Source organism: Anoplopoma fimbria, chromosome 13 (genome assembly GCF_027596085.1).
Source record: "Anoplopoma fimbria isolate UVic2021 breed Golden Eagle Sablefish chromosome 13, Afim_UVic_2022, whole genome shotgun sequence".
NCBI lineage: Eukaryota > Metazoa > Chordata > Actinopteri > Perciformes > Anoplopomatidae > Anoplopoma > Anoplopoma fimbria.
Window position 1 is genome coordinate 25,126,035 of NC_072461.1, and position 23,346 is coordinate 25,149,380.

The following is a 23,346-nucleotide window of genomic DNA, read 5'->3' on the forward strand; positions in this document are numbered from 1 at the left end:
TGGCTTCACTCTGCAGAACAGGAGGTTGTCGCCTGGTTACCGGTAGCCTAACTTGTTATGCTCCGACCAACTGGCTATCCTGACCCTAACTACTCGAGCTCAATGCCAAACTTTAACCAATCGTCTTCGTCTCAACTTGCTATGCAGGACGGGTCTTGTTAAAAAAAAAGCAGTGGGATTCATAAGGAGGTGACTTTGGGAAGTTGAGAAAGGTTCAAATTCATCAAAATGTCCTCCGACAAACAGAAGAACTAACAGCAGTTGCTTTGTTTCTCTCGTGAAGCACATTTGTTGATTTCTTCTCTTCTAAACAATTTTTAAAAACCAACATTTTAATTATATATTAAACGCGCCACTTGAATCTGAAAAACAATGCGTGGGAACACAAACTGTAGCTGTGAAATAACTACTTTAGGGTGCACCAATATACTGGGAAAGTGAGAATTTAACTGTCCAGTTGTTTAGAGGTTTAATCAACACAAACAAGCAGCAAAAGTCAGGCTTGTAAAGGACTCTTTGTATCCGTTTGTGTGAATAAATTCTTCACTACGGATGCATTTTCCTTTCCAGTATCTTTCAGTTTAGTTGCTCTACAAAGTGACGGCCTGTACGGGAAAAACAGCGACCAATAACTCACATACAATACTGTGTGTGAGAACTGTATTCACATAGAAATCTGAATTTGAATTATTTAAAAACAACAAAAAAAAAACATGTGATCTGTCATCAGATAACTCCGACAGCAGAAAACAATAAAATAAACCTGCTGCATGGAGTTTACACGGATATGATTCCATTCTCATAATCCCTCGTTAGCATAATCATTTCAGTCTGGATCGATCTCTTATAAGCCACTTAGGTTAAGTAGTTTGTGCAGCACAAGCGATTCTATGATATGCATTCCTAGTTTGGCTGAGGAAAAAAAATCTGTGATTATGTATCGCTCAACTGTTTTCTACCAGCAAAGAGAAAAAAAAAAGAACATAAAAAAAGTTACCAACATACACACGAAATAATCATTTCTTTAAAAAAGAAGAAAAAAAAAGGTAAAATGATTTAATTTAAAAGAGTAACAAAAGCTTTGAAGTGAACGAACGTGAAGAAAGACTTCAGAAAATTAGAAAGAGAAGGTGAAGCAATCAAAAACGGCGTCAAAAAGTGATAATAAAAATATGTACCTTATCTGCACATACAAATATGTGTTGTTAATTAACCGTTAATTAACTTGAAATAATCTATTTGCACACGTTTCCTTAAAGGAGCTATGATACAGTGAATCTCTTGAATCATTTCGACTCGACAAGAGGACAGAGAGAAAATATCAAAACCCCCCATGCTGCATCAAAAATCAACATGTTGCATTTGTTCATAATAAGCTTTTAATCTAAAACGAGAGGTAGAGCTATAAAAAAAAAAAAAAAAAATACATTTTCCTGCTACAGGAAAATTTCATTAGAGTAAATCACTTTATATAAAAATTTCCCACAGATGATATTTATTTATAAATGTATATATATATTAAAAAAAAAAAAAAAAAGAGCAGGGAGGCGTTTCATGCGTGGTGAGCAGAGTGAGCTGCAGCGTTTACGGTCGATGTGTGGGAGGAGTTGCATAGAAGAAGAGTGAGGAGATACATCTATCAGTTTAATGTGGAGCTGTGAGGGAAAACACCAAGAGAAGAAGATTGTGAAGCAAGAAATGGATTTTAAAAATGGCTTCATTATTAGAAAAAGAAAGTTTTCTTGTGTCGTGTTAGCCCCTTTCTATTTCTATTCTTTCTTTAGTGCGGTCCCCTTCTTTTCTCTGTGACATAATCAGAACAAAGTCTTTTGTATTATGGAGTTAAAAAAAAGAATATTGTCAAAAGAGGAAAAGTAAAAGTTGTCTTGTGGGTGCTGCGGTGGTTTCGTGGCTCTACAGAGACGTTTCAGATCCTCTGCTCTTCCAGTAGAATGAATTATCGTCGTCTGGGTCCATGTCGATTCTAATCTGAGGCACGGACTTCAGCGGACTCATCTCGGGGCTGAAACACAGACAGATATGAAGTTAGGACAAATGCATCCCATGCAATAAATAAACTAAAGGAATAGATTGACATTTTGGGAAATACACTTAATTCAATCTCTTGGCGAGAATTAAGGGCAATCCACATCAATAACGATATAAATATATTGATTTTAAGACTTTTCAAACTCTTGTTGATAGCCATCCACACAACACCACAACTATAACAACAACAACAACGTTTTAAGGATATTTGATGATAGATAGAAACACTGACAGCCAATCAAAATCCATCTGGATTTTATGGGTTTGTATCCACCTAATGTTTCCATGCTTTTTAAAGTTTACTGAAAAAAAGAGAGAAATAAGCGATGACTTAAGTGATAGAAGTGATGGCAAAAACTACAACAATAAGACTAAAATCATCCTTTATATAAACATAAGTGTTTTATTATTGGTGTCTCCATACAAACTCCTCATTTTTCTATTTGAGGGGTGAAACAAAAGTGACGTTTCCTTACATATCCCAAACAATGAATAAAATAAGTTGTCAGACTTTTCGTAATTCTAATCATGACACAGCTGTTTTGTTCTAATGGAAATATCAAAGTAATCTTTAATTAGACTATACTTCAAAAGCATCCTTACACGAGTAAGAGATTAGATTGTCTTCTGTCTCTCTGTACTCAAAAGACAAATCGTTTATATTCTTAATGCAGAACATTATTGCTGCATTTTGTAAAATACAAACTGTGGTCATGGTTTGATGGTTCCTGAGGTCATCTGAGCTCAAAACTATTTTGGCTTCAGCCTTAGTAGGGACAGGATTACAGGACGACTCTAATGGACACGAGCCCAGACCACTGAAAGGCCAGAGGTCCTTAAAGTTACATGAGATCAAACTCAGACTGCAGAGGGCCATAAGAAAAAAACGGCTACCCAAAGTATTTAGAGCTCAACTACATACCCATTGCCATTCAATAATCATTGAGCATTTGGGGAAAAAAATAGTTCCAACATATTCTACCCTGGTATGTAGCACTGTGGGGATAAATGGACGTTTTAATCATTTAATTCTTCTTTTGTAGCCCAAACTATTTAAAAAGGCAAATAATATATTGGGTGTCTGAAAGCACCAATAAACACATGTATGTAAATGTATATTTATATGTATATGTATATATGCAAGTGTCTCTGTAAATGGTAAACAAGTTTTTGTCTTGTTTTATTAGCACTTCCTGTCAGTTTTTTCGTCTGCATGGAGCAAATTAACGCTTTTATACTTTATATGATATTAGGCAAATTGTTTCTCAAAGAAAATAAATATTTACTAAAGAAAATGATGCTCACAAAGACTGCTATTCTGTAAGTAGAATATGTTTTTAGTCTCCAGCCATGTGAAGAAAACTGTCAGCATGAACTTGGCAGCTGAGGACCAATTAGAAAAAAACAAACTAATCATGTAAGTTGTTTGTTGGCATCACAGACGCGCCGAGATCACAGCTGCTTTTCTCACACATTGTCCCAAAAACCACTAATCCTCTGGCGTCAGCACTGGTACAACAATCGTAGAGCAGATGGGGAAACACAGGACCATGACAGAGGATCCTGGTCATCATTGAATATTGTGGGCATGATGGAGAAACATAATCTCTTCTCCAGCATCATAATCATCGCTCTAAATATTTGGAAAAAAAAAACAAGGCTTGTTCTGCCTCTTTAAGACCGATTGTCTGGTCTAAAGCTCATAACAGTGAAGCACAATGTGTGTTCATCACGCAGCATACACTCGCCTCGATCTAGTGACTGTGACGGGGTCAGAGACACAAAGACTGGCCGCTTTTTAGATCATTATTACTTCTCTAAATATGCCACGTTCTTTTTGTCAGAATGAAATCCAAATCTGCAATAACTCTTAAATCTTCAGCATCAGATGAGTTTCAAAAGTAGTTTCAAGATAAAGTTGAAGTCAAATAGAGGCAAATATTAATATGAAAATGAGTTGTTTGTATGGACAATACAAACAGTAAACAGGTGCACGTGTTATAGGTACTCACAAAGACGCAATTTGACCATTACAGAATATTATATATTATACACAAAACATGGAACTATGCACACAATTCTAAAAACGTGAAGTCCATGTAACAACAAAAAGACTTCAGACTGCTAAACTGAAAGCACAATACTTATTATTATATTCCTTTATTGATCCCCAAGGGGTAAATTCGAGTGTTGCATTCAATACCATTGTCTTTACTCTATGTAAACCAGGACCTTTTGTCAATTATCTTATACTCTTATCATTATGGGAGTGGAAAATATGCCTGCTTTATGCAATATATATATATATATATATATATATATATAATATATATATATATATATATATATATATATATATATATATAAGAAATCAATAAACAACAAAACAATTAAACATATACAGAAACCCTCACAAGTACTGCATTTTCCATTAAAATATATGTTCAAATCATAACATCATAACAAACTCAGCTGTTGGTGTGCTAAAAAATGTGAAACATGATTTATTGTTATTGTTGTTATATAAATATAATTTAAGGTGCTGTTAGATTGCTGCTGGACCACCCAGGTCAGGTTAAAAGAGAGTGAATATTAAACTTATATTCATCAGATGAACACGACTCAACAAAATGAATGATGTTTATCCATTAACATTAACTCCTGGATGTGTAAAATATTTAAATGTTGGCTAAAACTTTCGCCGTATCAACTTCAAAGGTTAATAGTCACAACTTGTTTCAGCTGCCCCCAAGTGGACAAAAGATGTGTTACTGCAGGTTTAAAGGCCAGCGGGAGGAGACAGCTGAGCTGAGTTCAGGTAAGTTAATCATCCTATCTAACCTTTAAAGTTCATACTAGCATTACATGTTTGCTAGTTAGCTCACCGTCTGACCTTTTTGCGACCTTTGATGCCACAGTCATCAAAGAATGAATTCAAAAAGGAAATCAATGCCAGTTATTTTTAGTTTTGTTCGCTCTGTACCATTTAACTCGTCCTGTTACGTAAGCGTCACACACGCTCATCTCACCTGGACAAACAGTTTTCTTTGTAGTAGCGAAGCTGCTCAGCACGATGTGTGTCGTTCAAGGAATGATGGGGACTTCTCTCCTGTGGAAAGAGCAAAAAAGACAGCCATTAGTGTGCATGTAGCCAAGCTGATATGGTCGTCTGTGACACAAGTGTTACATGTATCAGACCAGAGACTTAGATTCTGCAGGTTTTCAGTTCAAAACGACAGCAGCTGATTTTTACAAACATACAGCTTGAACTAATGACGATCCATTCATTGAAGTCAGCTGCGAAAAGGGTTTTGATTGATGCCAATCGATCATAAGATCACACGCTAATCAATATGTTTAGTTTTTAGCAATATCTCCGAAATTTAGTACAAAAGCGAGTGATTCATAAGTGTTTAACCAAATTGCAAAGTGTCATAGCGAAAAGGTTTAAGGATTGCATTTAACCTTAGCTGTTGTACTTTACTGTTCATTTTTGCAGGAGTTTTCCTATAAATCAAGATATTGTTTGTACTACTAATTGGAGGTTAATGATTTTAGATAATGCTAATGTTTTAACTATAGTGTGCAGTAATAAAGTAGGTTGAAAGTCAGTGACTTTATTGTAGTTTAACAGTTACTTAAACTACATAATTACATATTAAAGGGACCACTTTTCAAATTTTTCCTCTTACTTTTAGTGCAATTTATCAATAAAGATTGTTTCCCAATTTTTAGAGCTATCCACAACGGTATCACCAAGCAGAAAGAAGCTGCATCTACTCTCAATACTGCTAGCTCATCTAGTATCACTTAATTCATTCATTAATGTTTACATCCCGCACTGTCATGAGTACTAGCCTCTATAGATTGATTAATAGCACTACAAGTAAGAGGATGAATATATTTGTTTGTGGGGTGAACTTTCCCCTGAAGACAAATGTTAGATGTAGGTGTGCTAAAGGCTCTTTTACATGAAGCTGAAATAAATGCATCTGTGAGTTAAACAAGCTTTGTTTACAACAAAGTCTTCAATTCAACAAAAACCCTTCAATGAAATCAGCGGTGAATTCTTAGGTTGAAATCAGAAACTGAAGAAAAAGCAGTTCGGTCAAGCAAGCAATCATTTAAAAGGCAAAACACGAGCTATAAAATCAAAGCATCACAATCCAAGAAAATCATTTTTTTGATGCATGATTAGGAACAAAAGACAGGGCTGGAGTCAAGAATAAAGAAAGAGAAAGGCAAAAGAAGGAATGTTAATCTCATGCAGTTAGTGGAAGACAAACAGAAACAGAAGAAGGCTTCAGAGACTCTGAATGAGGAAGCAGAGCAGGAGATGGTCAGGCTCAAGAAGAAGACGGATTTCTCCTCCAGTGCTGCAGGTAGCTTAGAGTCTACTCACTGTCAGAGGCCTTATCACCTAAGAAAGGCTCCTGCTCCATGATGTCCATGGGGATTTTAATGCTGGGAACTTTTTCATTGTAAGGATAGTCAGACTGTTGGAGAAAGGAAACACACATCCTGAGACGGGTCCTCTGGGCGCGTCGGTGATTTAGCGTCAACACACACACATTCATATTACTAAACATGTGACGACCTGCATCCCTTAATGCCTTCATTTCAAGAAAATATTAACTATTGATTACTCAACAGCTCGTGGTGTTGCATCTTGCTTTATACTTTCCTGGATCCCAAAGTTAAAAGACAAGGGGTGTCACAATTCGACAAAAAAATCAGAATGCATAATCTGCAATTCTCCCAGTAGTATTGTTTCCTCTCTATCCTCGCCTACTTGAAGGAGTCCGAAGCAAAAAATGAACAACACTTCAAATATGACACAGCGTTGCTTGCTGGTAGCATGCTGCTAAACTCCATGGCCACTGCTGGAGATGATGGTGAAACAACAAAAATTGTAAATCCACCAGCTTCCCTTAAGTATGTTATGTTTTGTATGAAATGAACGCCTCATTGACAAAAAGAAAACTACATGACCAAGATCTGGCAGCTTTTTGCAGGCGAGTACAAATCCAAGCTGTTGTTGTAAAGAACCCTTCTGCTATCTAGCCGCTCTTCTTCTTTTATTCTTCTTTTCGTTCTTCTTTTCGTTTTATTTTAAATAAATGTATGATTTGATATGGCCTAAGTGTGGTGCATTCCTCATTCTCTCAGTTATATCACACTTTAAACTAGACTAGACTTAAATTTTAAGGTTTGATTTTCAAATGTAAATTAGTTTTCATGGCATAAAACCAATTATCTGTTGATCTTCACGACTCAAGACGTCATTGTCTAACAATGGCATAGCCGTCAGTGATTAAAAATATATTTTAATCGAATCATAGAAATGGAGAATCGTGAAACCCATTGTAACATGGGCACTGAGTGATTTCTGGTGCAGTTAGGAAATCAGATATTTGATAAACCTTTCTGCCTGTCCGAAATAATCAAAGGGCAAGAGTTTAAATCTAATTTTACCCACTGATGTCAAGCCTATAACCTATGGCATTTTATAAATACATCACTCACTGGGTCTAAAAACGTCTGATCGTTCACTGATCTGTCTGGCTTTCAGCTAGAAGTCTTCATTCGATCGGAAATGGATCGATAAAAAAAATTAAAAAATTAAAAAATAAACTCGCCAAACATGATGTCTATGAGTGAAAAAAAACAAAAACATACCTGATCTAAACTGACATGAGGATAAATATATCTGGTCCAAAAATGCATTGAACCAAACTCCCAATATCATTTTTACCTGGCCCAACTTCCCAGCCTCGCTTAAAAACTCAAACTCTAAAAACACGGATAATCCAATTGGTGTATAATCACCGTGAAGGCACCTGAACATAACATTTTTGAAATGCAAAAATGTAAAACACACTCATAAAACAACGTTTTTTCCCTCCCTGTAAGTAAAAAAGTACAATAAAATCAAAGAAAGTCTACAAGAAATCCGTCAAATCAGACTTTGAGTGACCAAAACAAAAAACTAAATCTGCTGTATGTTTATCTTTTTACACTGAGAAGACAGAAATAATCCCTGAAAATGTGAAAGTGACTCTTGCACTTGATATCTATAATATCTCTGAGATGTTTTTTCCGAGGCGATAGAACTCAGGAATTATAGCAGATGTTGTTTTATCAAACTTCTCATCTTCACTCATTTACAACAGGTGAAAATGAGGGAAAGACATCCTCTAGACCTGGATATCGATTACACAGTGGGTAAACACTCAATGGGGACATGAAGGAAGAGACAACAGGGAGTTGGGAGCAGGGTGGGAGGTTGTTGGGGACAGACTTTGGGAATGGGCTGTCAAATAAAACACATAAGAAAAACAAAGCATCTGCTAGATACTAGCTTCAGGTGTGATGTGTTTGAACTGTAAACCCTTACGTCTTCAGCCTCGCTGTCTATGCTGCCTCGTTTTTTCTTTTTCTTCTTCTCGTCCTCTTTCTTCTTCTTGTCCTTCTCTGGGATGACGTCATCCAGGAAGCCGAGTTCATGCTGCGAGAACATGTAGTCCATCGCTTTTCTGACGGCCACCAGAGCGAGGATCTAAAAGCAGAAGACGAGGGGGATCAGAGCGGATTTGGAGGTAATTTAAAAGAGTTTTTTTTAAAAAAAATCAGTTTGGTTTATGACTGCTATGGTGGTGAGCCTCAGAGCGCCATCTAGTTGGCGAAGCAGGTACTGTCAAATGCTGCCACATAATTTGCATAAATAAAATCCATCAAATTAAAATGCAATATTTTATTATTTTACAATTATATTGGCCGACATGGGGGAGGGTAAGTATAATATAAAGTCTGAGTGCAAGTGCCTTTTTTCACTTGATTAACAGAGTAAACTATTATCAATGGTAAGAATAGTTTTATGCCCATAGAAACTGAATACTGGTAACTTTTTAGTAGCATCAAGATCATTAAAGAAATACATTATCGGTCATTTGTAGTCTTTTAAATACCAATATTGGCCGAATATTACTACAAATGTCTCTCACCATGACAGGGAAAACAATGGCGGCCACAGTGGACTTGAGGATCCAGAGCAGAGCCAAGCAGAGGATCTGGATGAAGGTGAACAGGTGGACCTTCCTGAGGGGAACGTGTCGCAGGTAGACCAGGTCGGGCTGATGCTTCGCCGGCATCAGAAGCAGCTTCAGACGATCCATGAACTGCAGACAGATAAAGGTACAAGTACACATGACAGGATGAACTGCATGAATGGATACATCAGAGTATAAACTGGTCACAGGCTTGTTTCTTGGATACTCAGAGGTTACTTTTGATAAAGAAGGTTCAAATATACATATGACCTGTAAGTTAGAACATTGGTTCTCAATTTTGAGTAGCGACCTCCCAGAATAATAAGCTTTGTGGTCCAGGGATTGTAGGAGATTGACAAACAAACAGACGGATCACGTGACTGTTTCTAAGCCTGAATTCTTTTCGTGGTTGGAAATAAAACTTTCAGCCCTAATACCAATTCCATCCTATTGTAGCGATCCACAAACCGGTGTTTCTACACGCCTCCCCTGCTGATTTTGATGGATTCTAATGAATGTTCTGATTAATAAATTTAAATAAATAATGCTTTGGTCGAGATGAAAGTTTAGTTAGAAAAGCTTGCACTTGAGTGTTGTCCTATGGGCTTTAGACACTGTGGATTTTTGCATTCCCTGACTTTTCTCCTCCAACTGACTCAGAAACTCATGTGCACAAACAATTTGACCCTCACAAACCAAATTAATAAAATGTATATTCTAAAGCCAATGATATTCTGTAAAAAAAATGATTCCTCAGCCTAAAATATATATACATATTTTTTTGCACAATAATTACAAATTATTTTGGTTAGATTGAGAACCATTACGTTAAAGGATAATAATATTTATTTGTTTCCTTTGCCTCTACACTCCAATCTACTTATTTTACTTCATGATGACAAAAAAAAACACAAATCTATGGATCATTTACCTGCACTCCATTGAGAGAGGCTACTCCCATGTAAAGGAAGACTCCATACAGCACAGGCATCGGGATGAACTAGGTCAAACAGAGAGGAAAGGAGAATATTTTAGGGTTAATGTGGACAAAAGACACCAATCAGCAATTTCAGTTCGGAGTTTAAGTACAAGCTGCTTCAGAAATAATCATTTAGTGCAGAGCTTCATCTTAAATCAAACTTTATAACCCAAACATGATGGAGTTAGACTGCAATGATGTGATTAAGTGTGATGAAAGGGTTTGTTGCTTTAGCTTATTGAGCTAACTATTTTGATCAGCCAAAATCTTTGCTATTACAACAACATGAATGAACAGACATGAACAGAACCTTTTGTCATCAAGGTTTTTTCAATTTCTGAAGTTTTACAATAAACATTTTATTCCGTATTTCGCTTAAATGCCAAACAACCACTCATAACTTTTATAACATTTTTACATTTAGGAATCAAACCGTCTTTCTCACTAAGAGTTAATCTGTACTCTGATCTTGTTGGCATCTGACCTCAACACACAAGGACTGCAGTGTAGCAGCCAACTTGGGAGTTTAGTGTGGACGTGTGTGTCCGGACTGATGCAGAATTATCAGCTTAGTCAAGGAGAATCTAAAAATAAACCTAGTTGTGACATGAAGAAGAGGCCTATTACCTTTTTTTGACATGTTTTTTAAAATGGTTTTCATGTCCTCTTCGAAATATAAAAGTAAGTGCTTTGATATATATCACAACTACAGTTACCGGTCAAACTGTTTTTGTCTGTCAGTGTTGAGCCACATTAGTTATTGCATTTCAATTTGAGAAGTGCTTTTGTGGTTTATATATAAAAAAAAAAACTTCCTAGCGACTTTCATTGCTCTAATTTGTTTCCAACATCTGCTACAGTCATTTTGAAAAGATATAAAGAATGAACTTGAGACACTGAGGTACTAACAACAAGAAAAAAAATCTGATTAATTACCTTTAAAATAGGAGACATAAATACAGACAGTCCGGTCAGGATGAACACAATGACACCGGTGACTCTCTGCTCTCTGCAAAAAAACAAAGAACAAGGTGAATACAGTTAAACACAAGAACAAAACTCAATGTCTGCTTGGTTTAATTTCCCTTTTTGGACAAGTTATACCTCTTTTACCCACAATAATAAAGTAAAATATGGTTTTGACTACTTGAGGATGTGAATCATTTCCCAGAGCTCATTCGGTTAAGCCAAAACAAAAACAACCCCAACATTCGTAGGGAGTTCAAAGTGTGTCGAAGTTACAAGAGTCTGTTAGTTCAGCTCACAGCTGACGCATCAGGAGGCTCCGGAGGATGACACCAAAGAAAAACAGACACCAAAACAAAGTCTAAAAACAGGAAGAAAAGTGTCTCTACCATCTAGTAATGAAAACAAAAACATTATGTTTGAAACTTAACTGGAGTACATGGAGTCACTAATGGATAATAGAGATTCATTTTTCTATTAAAAAGCCAAAGATTTCTTCTAAAATACAGTTAAAACAAGAGATTGAGGTAACATTGCTTTAATGTAGTAGAGCTGATGTAGTGCTTTCAAACATCAGACAGTAATAAACTTTATTGTACCATTCAGGATAAATAATCTGCTGTGTAAATGGTTTTAGAGTTTAGCTCGCGGTCCAAATGAGCTCATTACAGTTCAGTTAATGACCTCTAACAAGAGCTATTTCATGTTTTTGGCCCACAGTCAATGTTGGTGTGTTAGTTTAGAGGACATCTCTATGTGTTGCAGACAGTTCAACAACTTGGCCACTTTATATTTTGGCTCATAACTTCTAAATATTTTCCTGGATTGCTTCGTTTAAAGCTGATCTTTCTGTATACCAAACACATTTCTGCCTAAAAAGACAGTCCACCATTTTCTACGATTTACTTTCAGTCTTCGTCTAATTTGGTATTTTAAATATTTGAATGAGTCACCAAGGTTTTCCATTTGTGTTAAAGACATGCTATTCTGCTTTCTAGTAAATTATCATAACAGCCAAACTTAGAGGGTCGCTCAAAACAACTTCTCCAAGCGATTCTGTAAAGTGTGTCACCTACAGATGGTGCTACAGCGACAGGTTCAATTTAAATTCATACTAATTTGACTCATTCCTCTCTTTCAGGATTATTAATATTTAAAAAGGATATTCTAATATCTACTATAGCTTCAGTCTTTTGTAAACTGAAAATTGTGTTGTCCATAAGATTGAAAGCTGTCCTAAATTTATCTGGAACTGTTTTTAGTTCAACTCAGATCTTCACTCCAACCAGACCAGAGAGTTTAATCACCTTCATGTCCACCTTGTTAAAACCAGCCTCATCATTATTCTGTAAAATATATAAAAGGACCCATAAAGAGTCCTGCAGGATTGTTTGCACTTCCAGTACCCTCCCTATTTGAATGGGTTTTTGATTAAAGTTTTGTTCAACAATATAAAGTAAATCAATAAATATTACTTTTGTGATTCTTGAACCTTTTATTAGTGTTTAAAGAAGTGGTTGCTAACAAGTTTCTAAATGAGGCTAAAAACGTCACCACTAGAAAACTAGTCCGCCCTTAGCTCAGTGGTGACGTGAAGTCATGTGACTGTGGTTTGTAGACGTTTGTTAGCTTTTGACTTCTGCCGTTTGTATTTACGCTGAGAAAAAAAATGGGAGAATCATCAAGATTTTCTGCAATAATCCAGTGGAAACATTTTATTGGCTTTTATTGGAATCAGATAATTACTTCCTGTTGGCCTACATCATCCTGCAGCACTCTGTAATGAAATACTTGGTTTCGTAATACTTTCTTATCTGTGATAGACTTTTTATTACGGGATGATGGCTCTGTGTTTTGAAACTAACTTCATCAGAAGTTCATCAGTGTATGAATTAGTGAAAGACATGTAGGGTAAACGCACTTTGAGTGGTCGGAAGGCTAGAAAGGCGCTATACTAGTACAAGTACATTTACCAATTCAAAGTAGATTTGATCATTTTAGCCAAAACTTGGGGAGTTTTTGTCCTTCCTTGCATATTCTGTTCATTGCACAGTCTATCATTTCCTTCTGTGCTATAAGATAAACAATCAAATCAATAAAATACTCAAAGTCTGTACTCTGGAACCCATTGAAGAAAAACTCACCTCACACCCAGGAACTTCGGCTGCTCTCCAGGAGCCGATGTTTCCGTTTCCATCTTCAGACTGTCGATGTGGGCGATGGAGATCACGGTGGCGGCTACGTACCACGGCAGACCCATGAAGGAGCAAATAATGAGCAGGACGGCCACCCAGAACAGATCCAGATGGTAACCTGCCCCTTTCTGGTACAGACAACAAACACAAGGTCAAAAGTCATGTATGTGCACGCTCAGAGATACACAGTATGTAGAGCACGGCTGCAGAGACACAAGACAAGACTTTATTATACTCTGTTTAAGAGCATTTTGGTTCTCTTCTACTACAAAGCTTAAAAGAAAAAAAATGATTCGCCCGTTATCTTTAGAAAGATGAGTCACATCGCTGAAATCAAAGAAATCATTGCTCGACTTCAGCAGTGACTCTCTGAACATTTCAAGCGGTTGCTTTTTGAACCGAGCTGTGTTCAGTCACTGCCCTGAAACATCTCTCACCCCCACGAGAAGAATGACAACAATATTTAACTACAGTGTGAAGGTAGCCAGTGTTCTGTACAAACTGCAGAATGTTGTGGGAAACGCATGAAAACCCACTTCACATTAATCAGGTTAGACAGACAGAAAGAAAAAGACTCTTTCACTGCAGAGAAAACTTAATTTGCTGCTGTTGTGGAATGTGTACTAAAATAGCCGTTTGCTGTAATCCAAATCCTACAATCTGTAGTATAAGAACTCAACAGAAATGACTCCCAACCCTCTGCTACCTCACTCACTCACATACAGTACACCAACCTTTTGTGTATGAGCATTAAAATAGTAACAATATTTAGCATTTGAAAGACTTTTAATGTTCTGGATCACAAACTGCCCAAGAATACTCATTTTGTGGGGGAGGTTTCTTCTTCACCTTCAGCATGTGCTCCTTCCTGTTGACGATCACAGCCGTAATCTGCTGGTCCATGAAGACCAGTATGGTGACCAGCAGGGCGGGGAGAGCGGACGCCAGGTAAACCCACCAGGGGTTTCCTCCGAACGGGGGCACAAACCAGCCCCGGTTAGGACTCGTTGGCTGTGGAGGAAGAAGAGGAAGTGGTGCTTAACATGCGGACAGTTCATAAAATATAAATAACACATCGCTGCTGATGATTTTACAATCTCATATTGACTTGTGTTACATTCATTTGGAAGATGTTTTTGTCCAAAGCAACTATTTCCCTAAACAGAGCACTTTTGGAGTCAAGTGTCTCGCTCATGCAGACAAGAGGACAACAGTCTACTGGAATCGTGTTATGTTTCATGAAGAAATGCACCAAAACAAAATGCTCTTGAATTGTGTCTTGACATGAGCACTTAGGAGTCATGGAGGGGACTCACCTTGAATTCAGTTGGCACAATGAGTTTAGGAGTGTCGACTCCAATGAGCATATCGACTCCACAGAAGATGAGGATGGCCAGGATGATGGCGAAGTCACTGATGAGTTTCCTCACCTGGGTGGAAGTTAACACAAACACTTGACAAAGTTGTAACCTGCTGGACGCATAATTCATTTCACCTGACGGGTGACCTGTGGGATTGAATTTGCTTAGTGTGGCCGACTCACAGTGGTGGGGAAGAACGGGCTGGTCTTGAACTTCTTCAGACACATGGAGCAGGTGTAGGTGCCGAAGAACAGGATGAAGGACATGAGGGCGATGTCTGGGACGAACTCGCAGGCCTTCCCCACCAGCTCTCCATTGTACTTTAAGCACTCCGTCTTTGAGAGGGACGACCACGTGGCGTTCATTGGCTGCACAGAAACAAAGAGAAACGTGATCATAAAGAAACACTAGCACAGCTGTGACACAAACTGAGGAGATCGGATGGATAACTGTCACGAACTTTACAGTGTTTTGGAGTAAACAGAGATAAAGAGAAGCCGACTTAGTGTCACAATAACCTCAAGTGGAAACAAACAACGTTCTTATCGGACTGTTTTAGTTTCCTTGTCACATAGTTCAACAAACAAGGTGCTCTTTAATTTTCTTTTTATCTTGCCACTTCCAAGATTGTTGAAGAATTTCAGCAGCATTCAGACTAAAGTCCTTCAGTTTAAAACAATGCTTGAAGTATATTGGTGAAATACAAACAGTATATTTAAGTATATAAGAGCAATGGTTCAAGTACTGTACGTCCAGGACAAATACCAATAGAAAAGTGAAAAGATTATTGAAATAATGTAAAACCTTTTTTTTTTTTTTTCCTCAGAGGACAGCGATAAAACAACTTACCAGATCAGTGTTGTTCCAGTACCAGACAGAAGTACCATCTAAAGGATCGTCAATGATGTCCGTACTGTTCTCTGCAAAAACAAAACAAAAACTTATTTCTAACACTGCACTTTACATCCTCATTTAGATTTAATCGGCTGAACTTTCATAAATCTAAGTTGCATTGTACTTCTTGTTAAGCTCAGCTGCATTCAGGCTTCGTTGTGGCTGCTTTGACTTAAATGATGATGTGGTAAATGTAACATGCATGTTACTATCCCACATGAGTGTAGTCATCATGGTGCCATGCTCCCACTTGACATGTTAGCTGATCTCCGTGCCATCAATCTATGTAGAAAATGTCACGACAGCTTAACTGTCAAGACATAACATCCCTCACTGCCTCTCAATGGGTTCCTGACGTTTCTCCACTGTTGCTGCGTAAAATTTCCCCCAAAAGGAATTTAAATAAAATATATTTCACTCTTGAGCCAAATGACCAGCCGACCGACTAATATTTCATTCCAAGGAGCCAAATTGTAAGCTTAACTTTGATGCCAGCCAAGGGTTGCTCACAATGCTAGAGAATAGGGTGCAACAGCTCAGAGGGACATTGACGAAGAGTGAGCTATTGTGCATGTGCGCTAAGCATAATGAACTACTAATTAATATACGCCACATTTTTAGAGAACTTGCACTAGAAGCTGCACTTCCTTGGACTCTTATCAATACACCCGCCAAGTGTGAAGTCATTCGGTTGAACAGACAGACAGCCTCCTTCCATTTTTACTTAGATGGGTCAGCTGCTCACTCGTCCGTTGTTTCCCCCTCCAGGGCTTTGCACTGTGCTCTACTGTATGTGCAGCAGCATGGTGAATAGCACATTTCTTTGTGCGTGCGTGCGTGTGTGTGTGCGTGCGTCAGAGGGATTTTTTTGAAAGCAGCAGGGGATTACCAGTAATTCAGGGCTGCCCCCTCTTCATCTCCCATCCTCCACCAGAAAATAAAACAAAGATGCAATGACGTGTTGCATTCAAGTCTAATCAGCAGCATTTTCACAAGCTTGTTTTTGCTCTCTGTAACCATCACACCACAGAAATATCTGTCCATTCATGCCAAAACAAGACAAAGACTAAAACTCAGCAGCCAATAAAGCTGGAATTACTCCAAACAACTAAAAGATTCCATGAAAAACTCCTTAAATGAAACTCATTGTTTCTCTCTCGCTCCCGTATCCTTAAACAGCCAATGGGTTCATCGATACATATGTTTCTTTTCAGCATCCGTTAGTAAAAACACACTCTGCTCATTCAATGTCTGGAAACCAACTCTCAGCTTAACTTCCTCAAAGTTAAACATCATCTCACCTATAATAGCAGGGGCCATACAGAGGCAGTCATATTGCGTGACATACTCCATCGTAAATTCCGCGTTGATGGGATAGTGGTGAGCTAGTTTGAGCATCTTCTTGAAGGCATCGTAGATGAAGATGAAGCTGATGAGACAGGAGAAGCCCTCCTCAGTGAACCGGGTGAAGTACTGCACCAAGAAGCTGGCGTCAGTGGCCACGAGCACCAGGCAGAAGAACGCCGACCACAGGCCGATCCACAGGCGGAACTCCAGGTAGTCAAATTCGTTATCTCTGTGGGGAGAGAAACATATTAAAAGAGAGTCAGAAAACTAAATTCGATGTTTTTATACGACAGAGTATTAGGGAATAAAAGAAAACTAGAGAAAAGGTTATATTTCAAGGAAAAAGTTGAACTTTATGAGAATAAGGCTGTATATTTGTTTGAAAAATTCATAGTATCATCGTAAATTGACACATAAAAGCTGACTGGTCACTGAGCATAAGAATTGAAATCATGAACTATACAACTTTGTTTTCACAAATTATTTTTGATTTTAACTTTCTAGACATAAAAGAACATAATGACTTTATTCTCAACTTTTCTGTTTATTTTTCCTTACAGTGCCTTGATACTTTAAAAAAAATGAAAAAAATGGAGAAGGGACCTGCTGAAATTGAAGAGCAGCCGTTCAAACACCAGAACAGGACCGGTGCTGCTGAGGATGATGAGAGGCTGGCCGGCCAGTAGACAGAAAACCCCCCCGGTGATCGCTGTGCCCAGAAAACTCTCCAGCACACCCTGCACACATGGAGGGGGAAGAATTACGGTGAAAGTTTTAAGACATAGACGGTCACAAACACTTCACAAACTGCTAAAAGACTCAAATCTCACCTGCATGTTTTCCGTAGCATCCCCCAGCAGACCGCCGAAGGTGATGGCGTTTGTCACAGTTCCCAGGTAAATAAACAAAATGGCTGACAAGGCCTGAATGTGAATTGCATCGGTGAAGTCACTGATAAAGAAAGGCGCTTTTCTTTTGATGTCAAGTAGGAGACCCCCACAAAACCTGAAGAAACAGAGAAACAAAAGGTGTCGTTTTCCACAATATGGAATACTAATGAGCAGTCCTGTTTTCCTGAATTTTACACTCTGCAACGCCCATTTATCTATTAGATTTATTATCTTAAGGTCATGAACTGCTCCGTGTCCAGTTTTTAGTCTGATTTGCAAATGAGTAAAGCTATCCATTTGTAAATAAAAACAAGTATTTAAAAAAGAATATATATATATATATATCTTTCATAATTTCATACCTTCCAGACTTCTTCAGCTCGTCCCCAGCAGCATGTCCTCCACCTCCGTGACCTCCATCGTGAGGCATATCTCCGTTCATCTGAGAGTCCCCTCCTGCATACATGTTTTTCCTAAAATACACGAAAATACATATAGTTATTTTCAGTCTGGCAGGACATTTGCCTTTGTTTTAGCATTCAAGCTGCTAAAAAAGGTAAAGTGTGTAGCATTTAGGGGGCAGAAAAGATATATATTGGAATGTGTCCTCTTTCTACAGTAGCCCAGAATGGACAAAACAAACACTGGCCGTCATTTTCCTAAATGCTTGGGAAACGGGAGATGTTTCAGTTGGTTGCAATCTGCAAACTCGCCACTAGATGTCCCCGAATAATATAAACTGCACCTTTAAGTGTCGGCATGTTGCCATGGCCTCTTTTCTTGTGTTGTTGATCAGACGATGTTGATAAGTGCTCCTTTATTAAAAAGCCAGATTGCAGCTTTGACTTAAACCAACAGCTGCTCTTTCATAATTTAACACCGTGCTGTACATGTGGATGCACTCCAGTGATTTTGCAATGATTGCTCTTCTTCAACATACTGTAGTTACTGCACACACAGCGTTCAGAACAGATCTTACATGTTTAATGCAAGATCTTGTACTCACTGACAACCGTTTTCAATTTAGTTTTTACGACTGCATTGACTTGCATTGATCATTTCTGTCTGTTATAAATGTCAGATTTCATTGCTGAATCCTGTTACAGAAACATTTTACAATTTCATTCATGTTGCTTCTTAGCTGCACTACCTACCACTGGTAATAAAATAACTTTTGTTATGCGTGTTATGAGGTGCCGGAGTTACTGTACACCAGAGTGTGTGTCAGTTAAAGCATGCATGTCTTTATGCAATGTGTGTGTGTGTGTGTGTGTGTGTGTGTGTGTGTGTAAATAGTTTAATAAATTACCAATACACAGCCTGAGGACCTTGTAGAACAATTGTGATTTCAGATAAGATAACAACAAGGAAAATATCTTGCGGGGGTTAATGCTAGGTTACTTTTTATAATCCTCCAGTAATAAGAAGACTATCGCCAGAAAGTGAAATTATTTTCTTAATTTTCTTCCCAGGCAGAGAATCAACATGATGAACAGTGCTGAGGGGGAAACATTGGCGTCACAATTTAAGTGCTGAATGTTAAGACGAGATGATGAGGGGACGTCATTTAACAATTCTGTGACTACATCAACATTCAATATTGTTAATTAAAAACAATAAAGACTAAAATGTAGTTTAAAAAACGTTACCAAAATCTCACTTTTTTTTGTTGCATACTTTAAAAAAATGTTTACAAAAAAACTCAGTGTTATTCTGACTAGATTGACTCAAATGTTCAAGCTGATGATTACAAATCTTTACTAAACTAGGTAAGATTTAAATGCCCTTGACTTAAACTTAACAAAAAAAAAACACTATGCACGATGGGATAAATATGGCTGACAGAATTCACTTTCCACTACTCTTTCAAAGATGCACTAATGTCCGTTCTGTAGTAATTTGGAAGCTTGTTCTTTGATACAAGCACCACATTTGTGCAATTTAGAACACGATATTTCATGTACAATCATCAGAGCTGAAGAAGCATCAGTGAGTTGGACTCTAACTGCTTCATATTTGCTCATGTGTACAGACCTTTTGTCAGAGGAGGGGAGGGATTTTGGGGGCTCTATCCTGATGGCCGGGTCCCACTCTCCCGGAGGAAGCACGATCACCTCATCCAGGAACTCATCGATACCGGCCAGCAGGTCTTGTCTGTCCTTGGCCTTATACGCAATGTCATGAAAGACCTGAACACAGACAGAGAGGGACGAGGCATTCAGGTGTGAAAGAGAACTGTCAAAGCACGCAGCGAACTGTTGTATCAGATCTGAGGATTAATGATTGGGGAGGAGAGTCAGAATCAAAAGCACAACAAAAAAAAAAAAATTCATATAAAAACACCAGTTAAGCCATTAATATCTGATCCAAACAGAGATGCATTTCATAAACAAAATGTGTTCACATTCTGTACAGCTCTGGGGTTTCAGAGTACACAGCTTATGTCTGAATAAATTCTGACTTTTAATTCCAATCAACATCTGTATACTTGAAGTTAGTATTAGAAGAACCAGCTAAAATACAACAAAAAAGACATAACCCCTGTATATTCTATGTTGGCAAATACAAACTAAAAATGTGAATACAATTACTTCCTAAAAATGCAATTTCTTCCTCACAGGACAACTTGAAAAATATTCCGGATCGACCGATATTTGCATGTTTAATTAAATGCCTTCTCAGGATCTTGATCAGGAATTGTAGAATGATTATTTCATTCTTTCCGAGAGATATTTATATGTAAACAGGAATTAAACTTGCACAAAGAGAAAAACGCTTTTCAAACGAGTAGCAGGCAGCTCAAACTTTAATATACTTTAAAAGAACCTGATTGTCAGCCAATGTGGGGTGGAAAAATGATATGAACAACCTGACAATACCATAAAGTATGGCTGAAATAACTGCTACAGAGTTGAAACACAGTGTCAGTAAAAATCTAACATCGTATTTATATTGTGGGTAGTATACTGGATTCCTCTTATATCGTCTACTCCGTGAACTGTGAACAGTGAGGAATTAATATTGTGAGCGAAAAGGACATGTTGCATTACATGAAAGATCTTTTGTTGTCAGCATTAAAATACAACAGTGATAATATGTGTTGATGGCGGTCTAACCTCATCTGACATCAGCGTGGCGATCGCTCTGCCAATCTCATGGTACGACTTGGCTTTGCCTTTGGGTCCGAGCAGGATGAATAAAAATCTGCAAATGGAACAAAATCACTGTATTAATTATGCTGTTTTATAGTTTTACTTTTCTGCAACAGATACACTTTTAAAATAAAGAAGATCCAAGTTAGAACAAGATAAGATCAGAGTTTTTTTTATTAATAGCAACTTTTTAATATTTATTTTCTGTTCAGAAGTTTAAAGCGCAATTTGAGTAAAGATTAACAGCATCTTTACTTTATCTAGACAACAGTGTAAACTGTTTGCATGGGTTAATCACAACTTTCTTATCTGGGGATACAATCAATCCAAGCCCAGAGATATCTTTTTAATATGTTTTGTCTGCAAGGAAGCTGTTGCAGACAGTTTACCGGCCAACCATTCAAATAGCTCCCCACATTATGTGTGTTTGTTATGGCCATAAAGGTGACGCACTAGATACGTAACCATAGCAGAGAAATTCCTAAAGGACATTGTTATATATACACACACAACATTTAGTAGTTCATCTAGTTCATTCAAGTGCTGAAAATAAAAATGCTTTATGGCTCTTTGGTTACCACAACAATGCAGAAACCAGTTTAGTGTCGCTCCTGTAGTTTTATGACACACTTCAACAGCCAGAAACAAACAGTAGGACACAACAAACTGAATGCCTTTACAAACTAATCATTGTATATTAGCTATGCAATAAAGGTTACAGTTGTGAAGTTTATAATATTCAGTTTTGAAAGAGTCAAATGTTGATTTAAGTTTTGGAATGTTAAGGCTTTAATTACAATGATGTTTTGGATTTCTTTAAAATTTAAGGACAATAAACAACAACTAAATATTACGTACACCTTTCAATGTCATGCAATACACTTTTTTGTTGATTAGCGATTTAATTGTATATTTTCTGACTTTTTAGAAATATATTAAGTTATTTTCCGAGATTTCTATCAGTGTTCTAAAACCTTAAAATATATGTGTAAGGCAGCCTGAGTTGCACCTTGACAACAACAACTGTCTCCACGGAAATTCTGGACCGACGCATCTCTCTACATTAAACTTAAGCTCCTATATATATATATATATATATATATATATATAAACTCATGGAGTTCAGACATGAATCTCAGCTACCTTGTGGGAACAGGAACCTCTGTCAGGGCTCCCAGCATCACAGCTTGCTGCAGACGAACAAACGCCACGAACGGCGAGTCCAGGAAGTCCACCTCCCCCACCAGCACGTTGGAGGCCTCGGCGTCTCTCGGCAACTTCTTCATGAACTTGTTCCTCAGCTGAAAAGTACAAAAGGAGGAGAACAGGAGGAGACGTTTAATGTTATGTTCACACCAGCAAGCTACCCAACACAATTAAACAACCTATATCAAACCGGACAATCCCATTCAGCCTAAATACCAAACCTGGAGGCTCCCATTGTATCTTAATAAGAAACAAGTGGTAACATCAGGTCTGTATTTCTTTCCGTCATGGCGACCGTGAGGTGTGTGAAGATGGAGGTCGGACACCTGCTGAGCTCCACAGGTTCAACATTTTACCTTTAAAGTCCTAAAGTCCTGCAATTGTGTCTTTAAAGAGCAGCTTTCCAGTTGCAACAAAAGAAACATACCAGTGTGATTACATGTCTTTCCTTCCGATCTTCTAATTTATGTTGGAGCCGAACATTTTATAAACCATAGTTTTACTTCCCTTTTTCTTTTCAGACTTTTGTGTTTCTGTTCTTGGTGTGAAAACTTTAAAAAGGACACATTTTGATGGAATGCATCGAATTTGTAATCTTCATGAAATGTTGCTCATAAGGCGTCTTGATGATATAAGTTTCTGTGAAAGATTTTCTTGTTTTGTTTGATTTTATTGGCGTGTTGGAAGATATAACTAATTAAAGCAAGGTTTAGTAATCTTGAAAAACTAGAACTACATGTTAAAAAGCATCCCACTGAAAAACTCAGTCCAGTGTTCCCAACTCTTTTCCAATGGAAGTAGCTAGCAGCACTAGCTCAAAAAGTTGCTAAATCTAGCAAGAAAGTGAAGTCATCAACGCTGACAGCCCGTCCCTTTAGGCCCTCCCTACAAAGCCACTTCCCCAAAATGATTATTTGAACGTAAACAATTGCAAATATTGCAGTCCTACTTGTAGAAGACTCCAATATAGGCTGGCAGACCATTATTTACATTCCAATTAATGCAGTCCTACGACAGTCATAGATACTCGATTTCTTTTTCTTTTTTTTGTCGAAGCATTTCATTCATTGATTTATGTAAGGATGTATTTAGAATTTCAACATAAATATGAAAAAATATATATTTAAAGAAATTACTACGTACACGGTTTGTGCCCCATGTCATGAATAAATATGTGGTGCAAAGATATCTCTGTCTAAGAATTGGACTCAGAAGACAGAAGCACATGAGCAATTATACACCAAAATAAGCAACAAAA

General features: G+C 37.6%; 1 protein-coding gene across 1 annotated transcript in view; it reads right to left on the bottom strand.

Annotated features, from left to right (window-relative positions):
- Nucleotides 1–1,552: 1,552 nt before the first annotated feature.
- The window catches only part of slc4a4a (solute carrier family 4 member 4a), a 57,343-nt gene continuing 35,549 nt past the window's right edge, over nucleotides 1,553–23,346 (bottom strand). The window contains exons 8-26 of the mRNA XM_054610855.1: nucleotides 22,026–22,183; nucleotides 20,847–20,934; nucleotides 19,765–19,919; nucleotides 18,093–18,203; nucleotides 17,671–17,845; nucleotides 17,444–17,577; nucleotides 16,795–17,069; nucleotides 15,449–15,519; nucleotides 14,782–14,967; nucleotides 14,555–14,668; nucleotides 14,088–14,249; nucleotides 13,188–13,366; nucleotides 11,014–11,086; nucleotides 10,030–10,098; nucleotides 9,054–9,227; nucleotides 8,447–8,608; nucleotides 6,452–6,545; nucleotides 5,079–5,158; nucleotides 1,553–2,023 (exon numbers count right to left, since the gene is read on the bottom strand). Coding sequence (XP_054466830.1) covers nucleotides 5,115–5,158; nucleotides 6,452–6,545; nucleotides 8,447–8,608; nucleotides 9,054–9,227; nucleotides 10,030–10,098; nucleotides 11,014–11,086; nucleotides 13,188–13,366; nucleotides 14,088–14,249; nucleotides 14,555–14,668; nucleotides 14,782–14,967; nucleotides 15,449–15,519; nucleotides 16,795–17,069; nucleotides 17,444–17,577; nucleotides 17,671–17,845; nucleotides 18,093–18,203; nucleotides 19,765–19,919; nucleotides 20,847–20,934; nucleotides 22,026–22,183 — 2,424 coding nt within the window. The 3' untranslated portion in view covers nucleotides 1,553–2,023; nucleotides 5,079–5,114. The remainder of the gene's footprint in view (nucleotides 2,024–5,078; nucleotides 5,159–6,451; nucleotides 6,546–8,446; nucleotides 8,609–9,053; nucleotides 9,228–10,029; nucleotides 10,099–11,013; nucleotides 11,087–13,187; nucleotides 13,367–14,087; nucleotides 14,250–14,554; nucleotides 14,669–14,781; nucleotides 14,968–15,448; nucleotides 15,520–16,794; nucleotides 17,070–17,443; nucleotides 17,578–17,670; nucleotides 17,846–18,092; nucleotides 18,204–19,764; nucleotides 19,920–20,846; nucleotides 20,935–22,025; nucleotides 22,184–23,346) is intronic.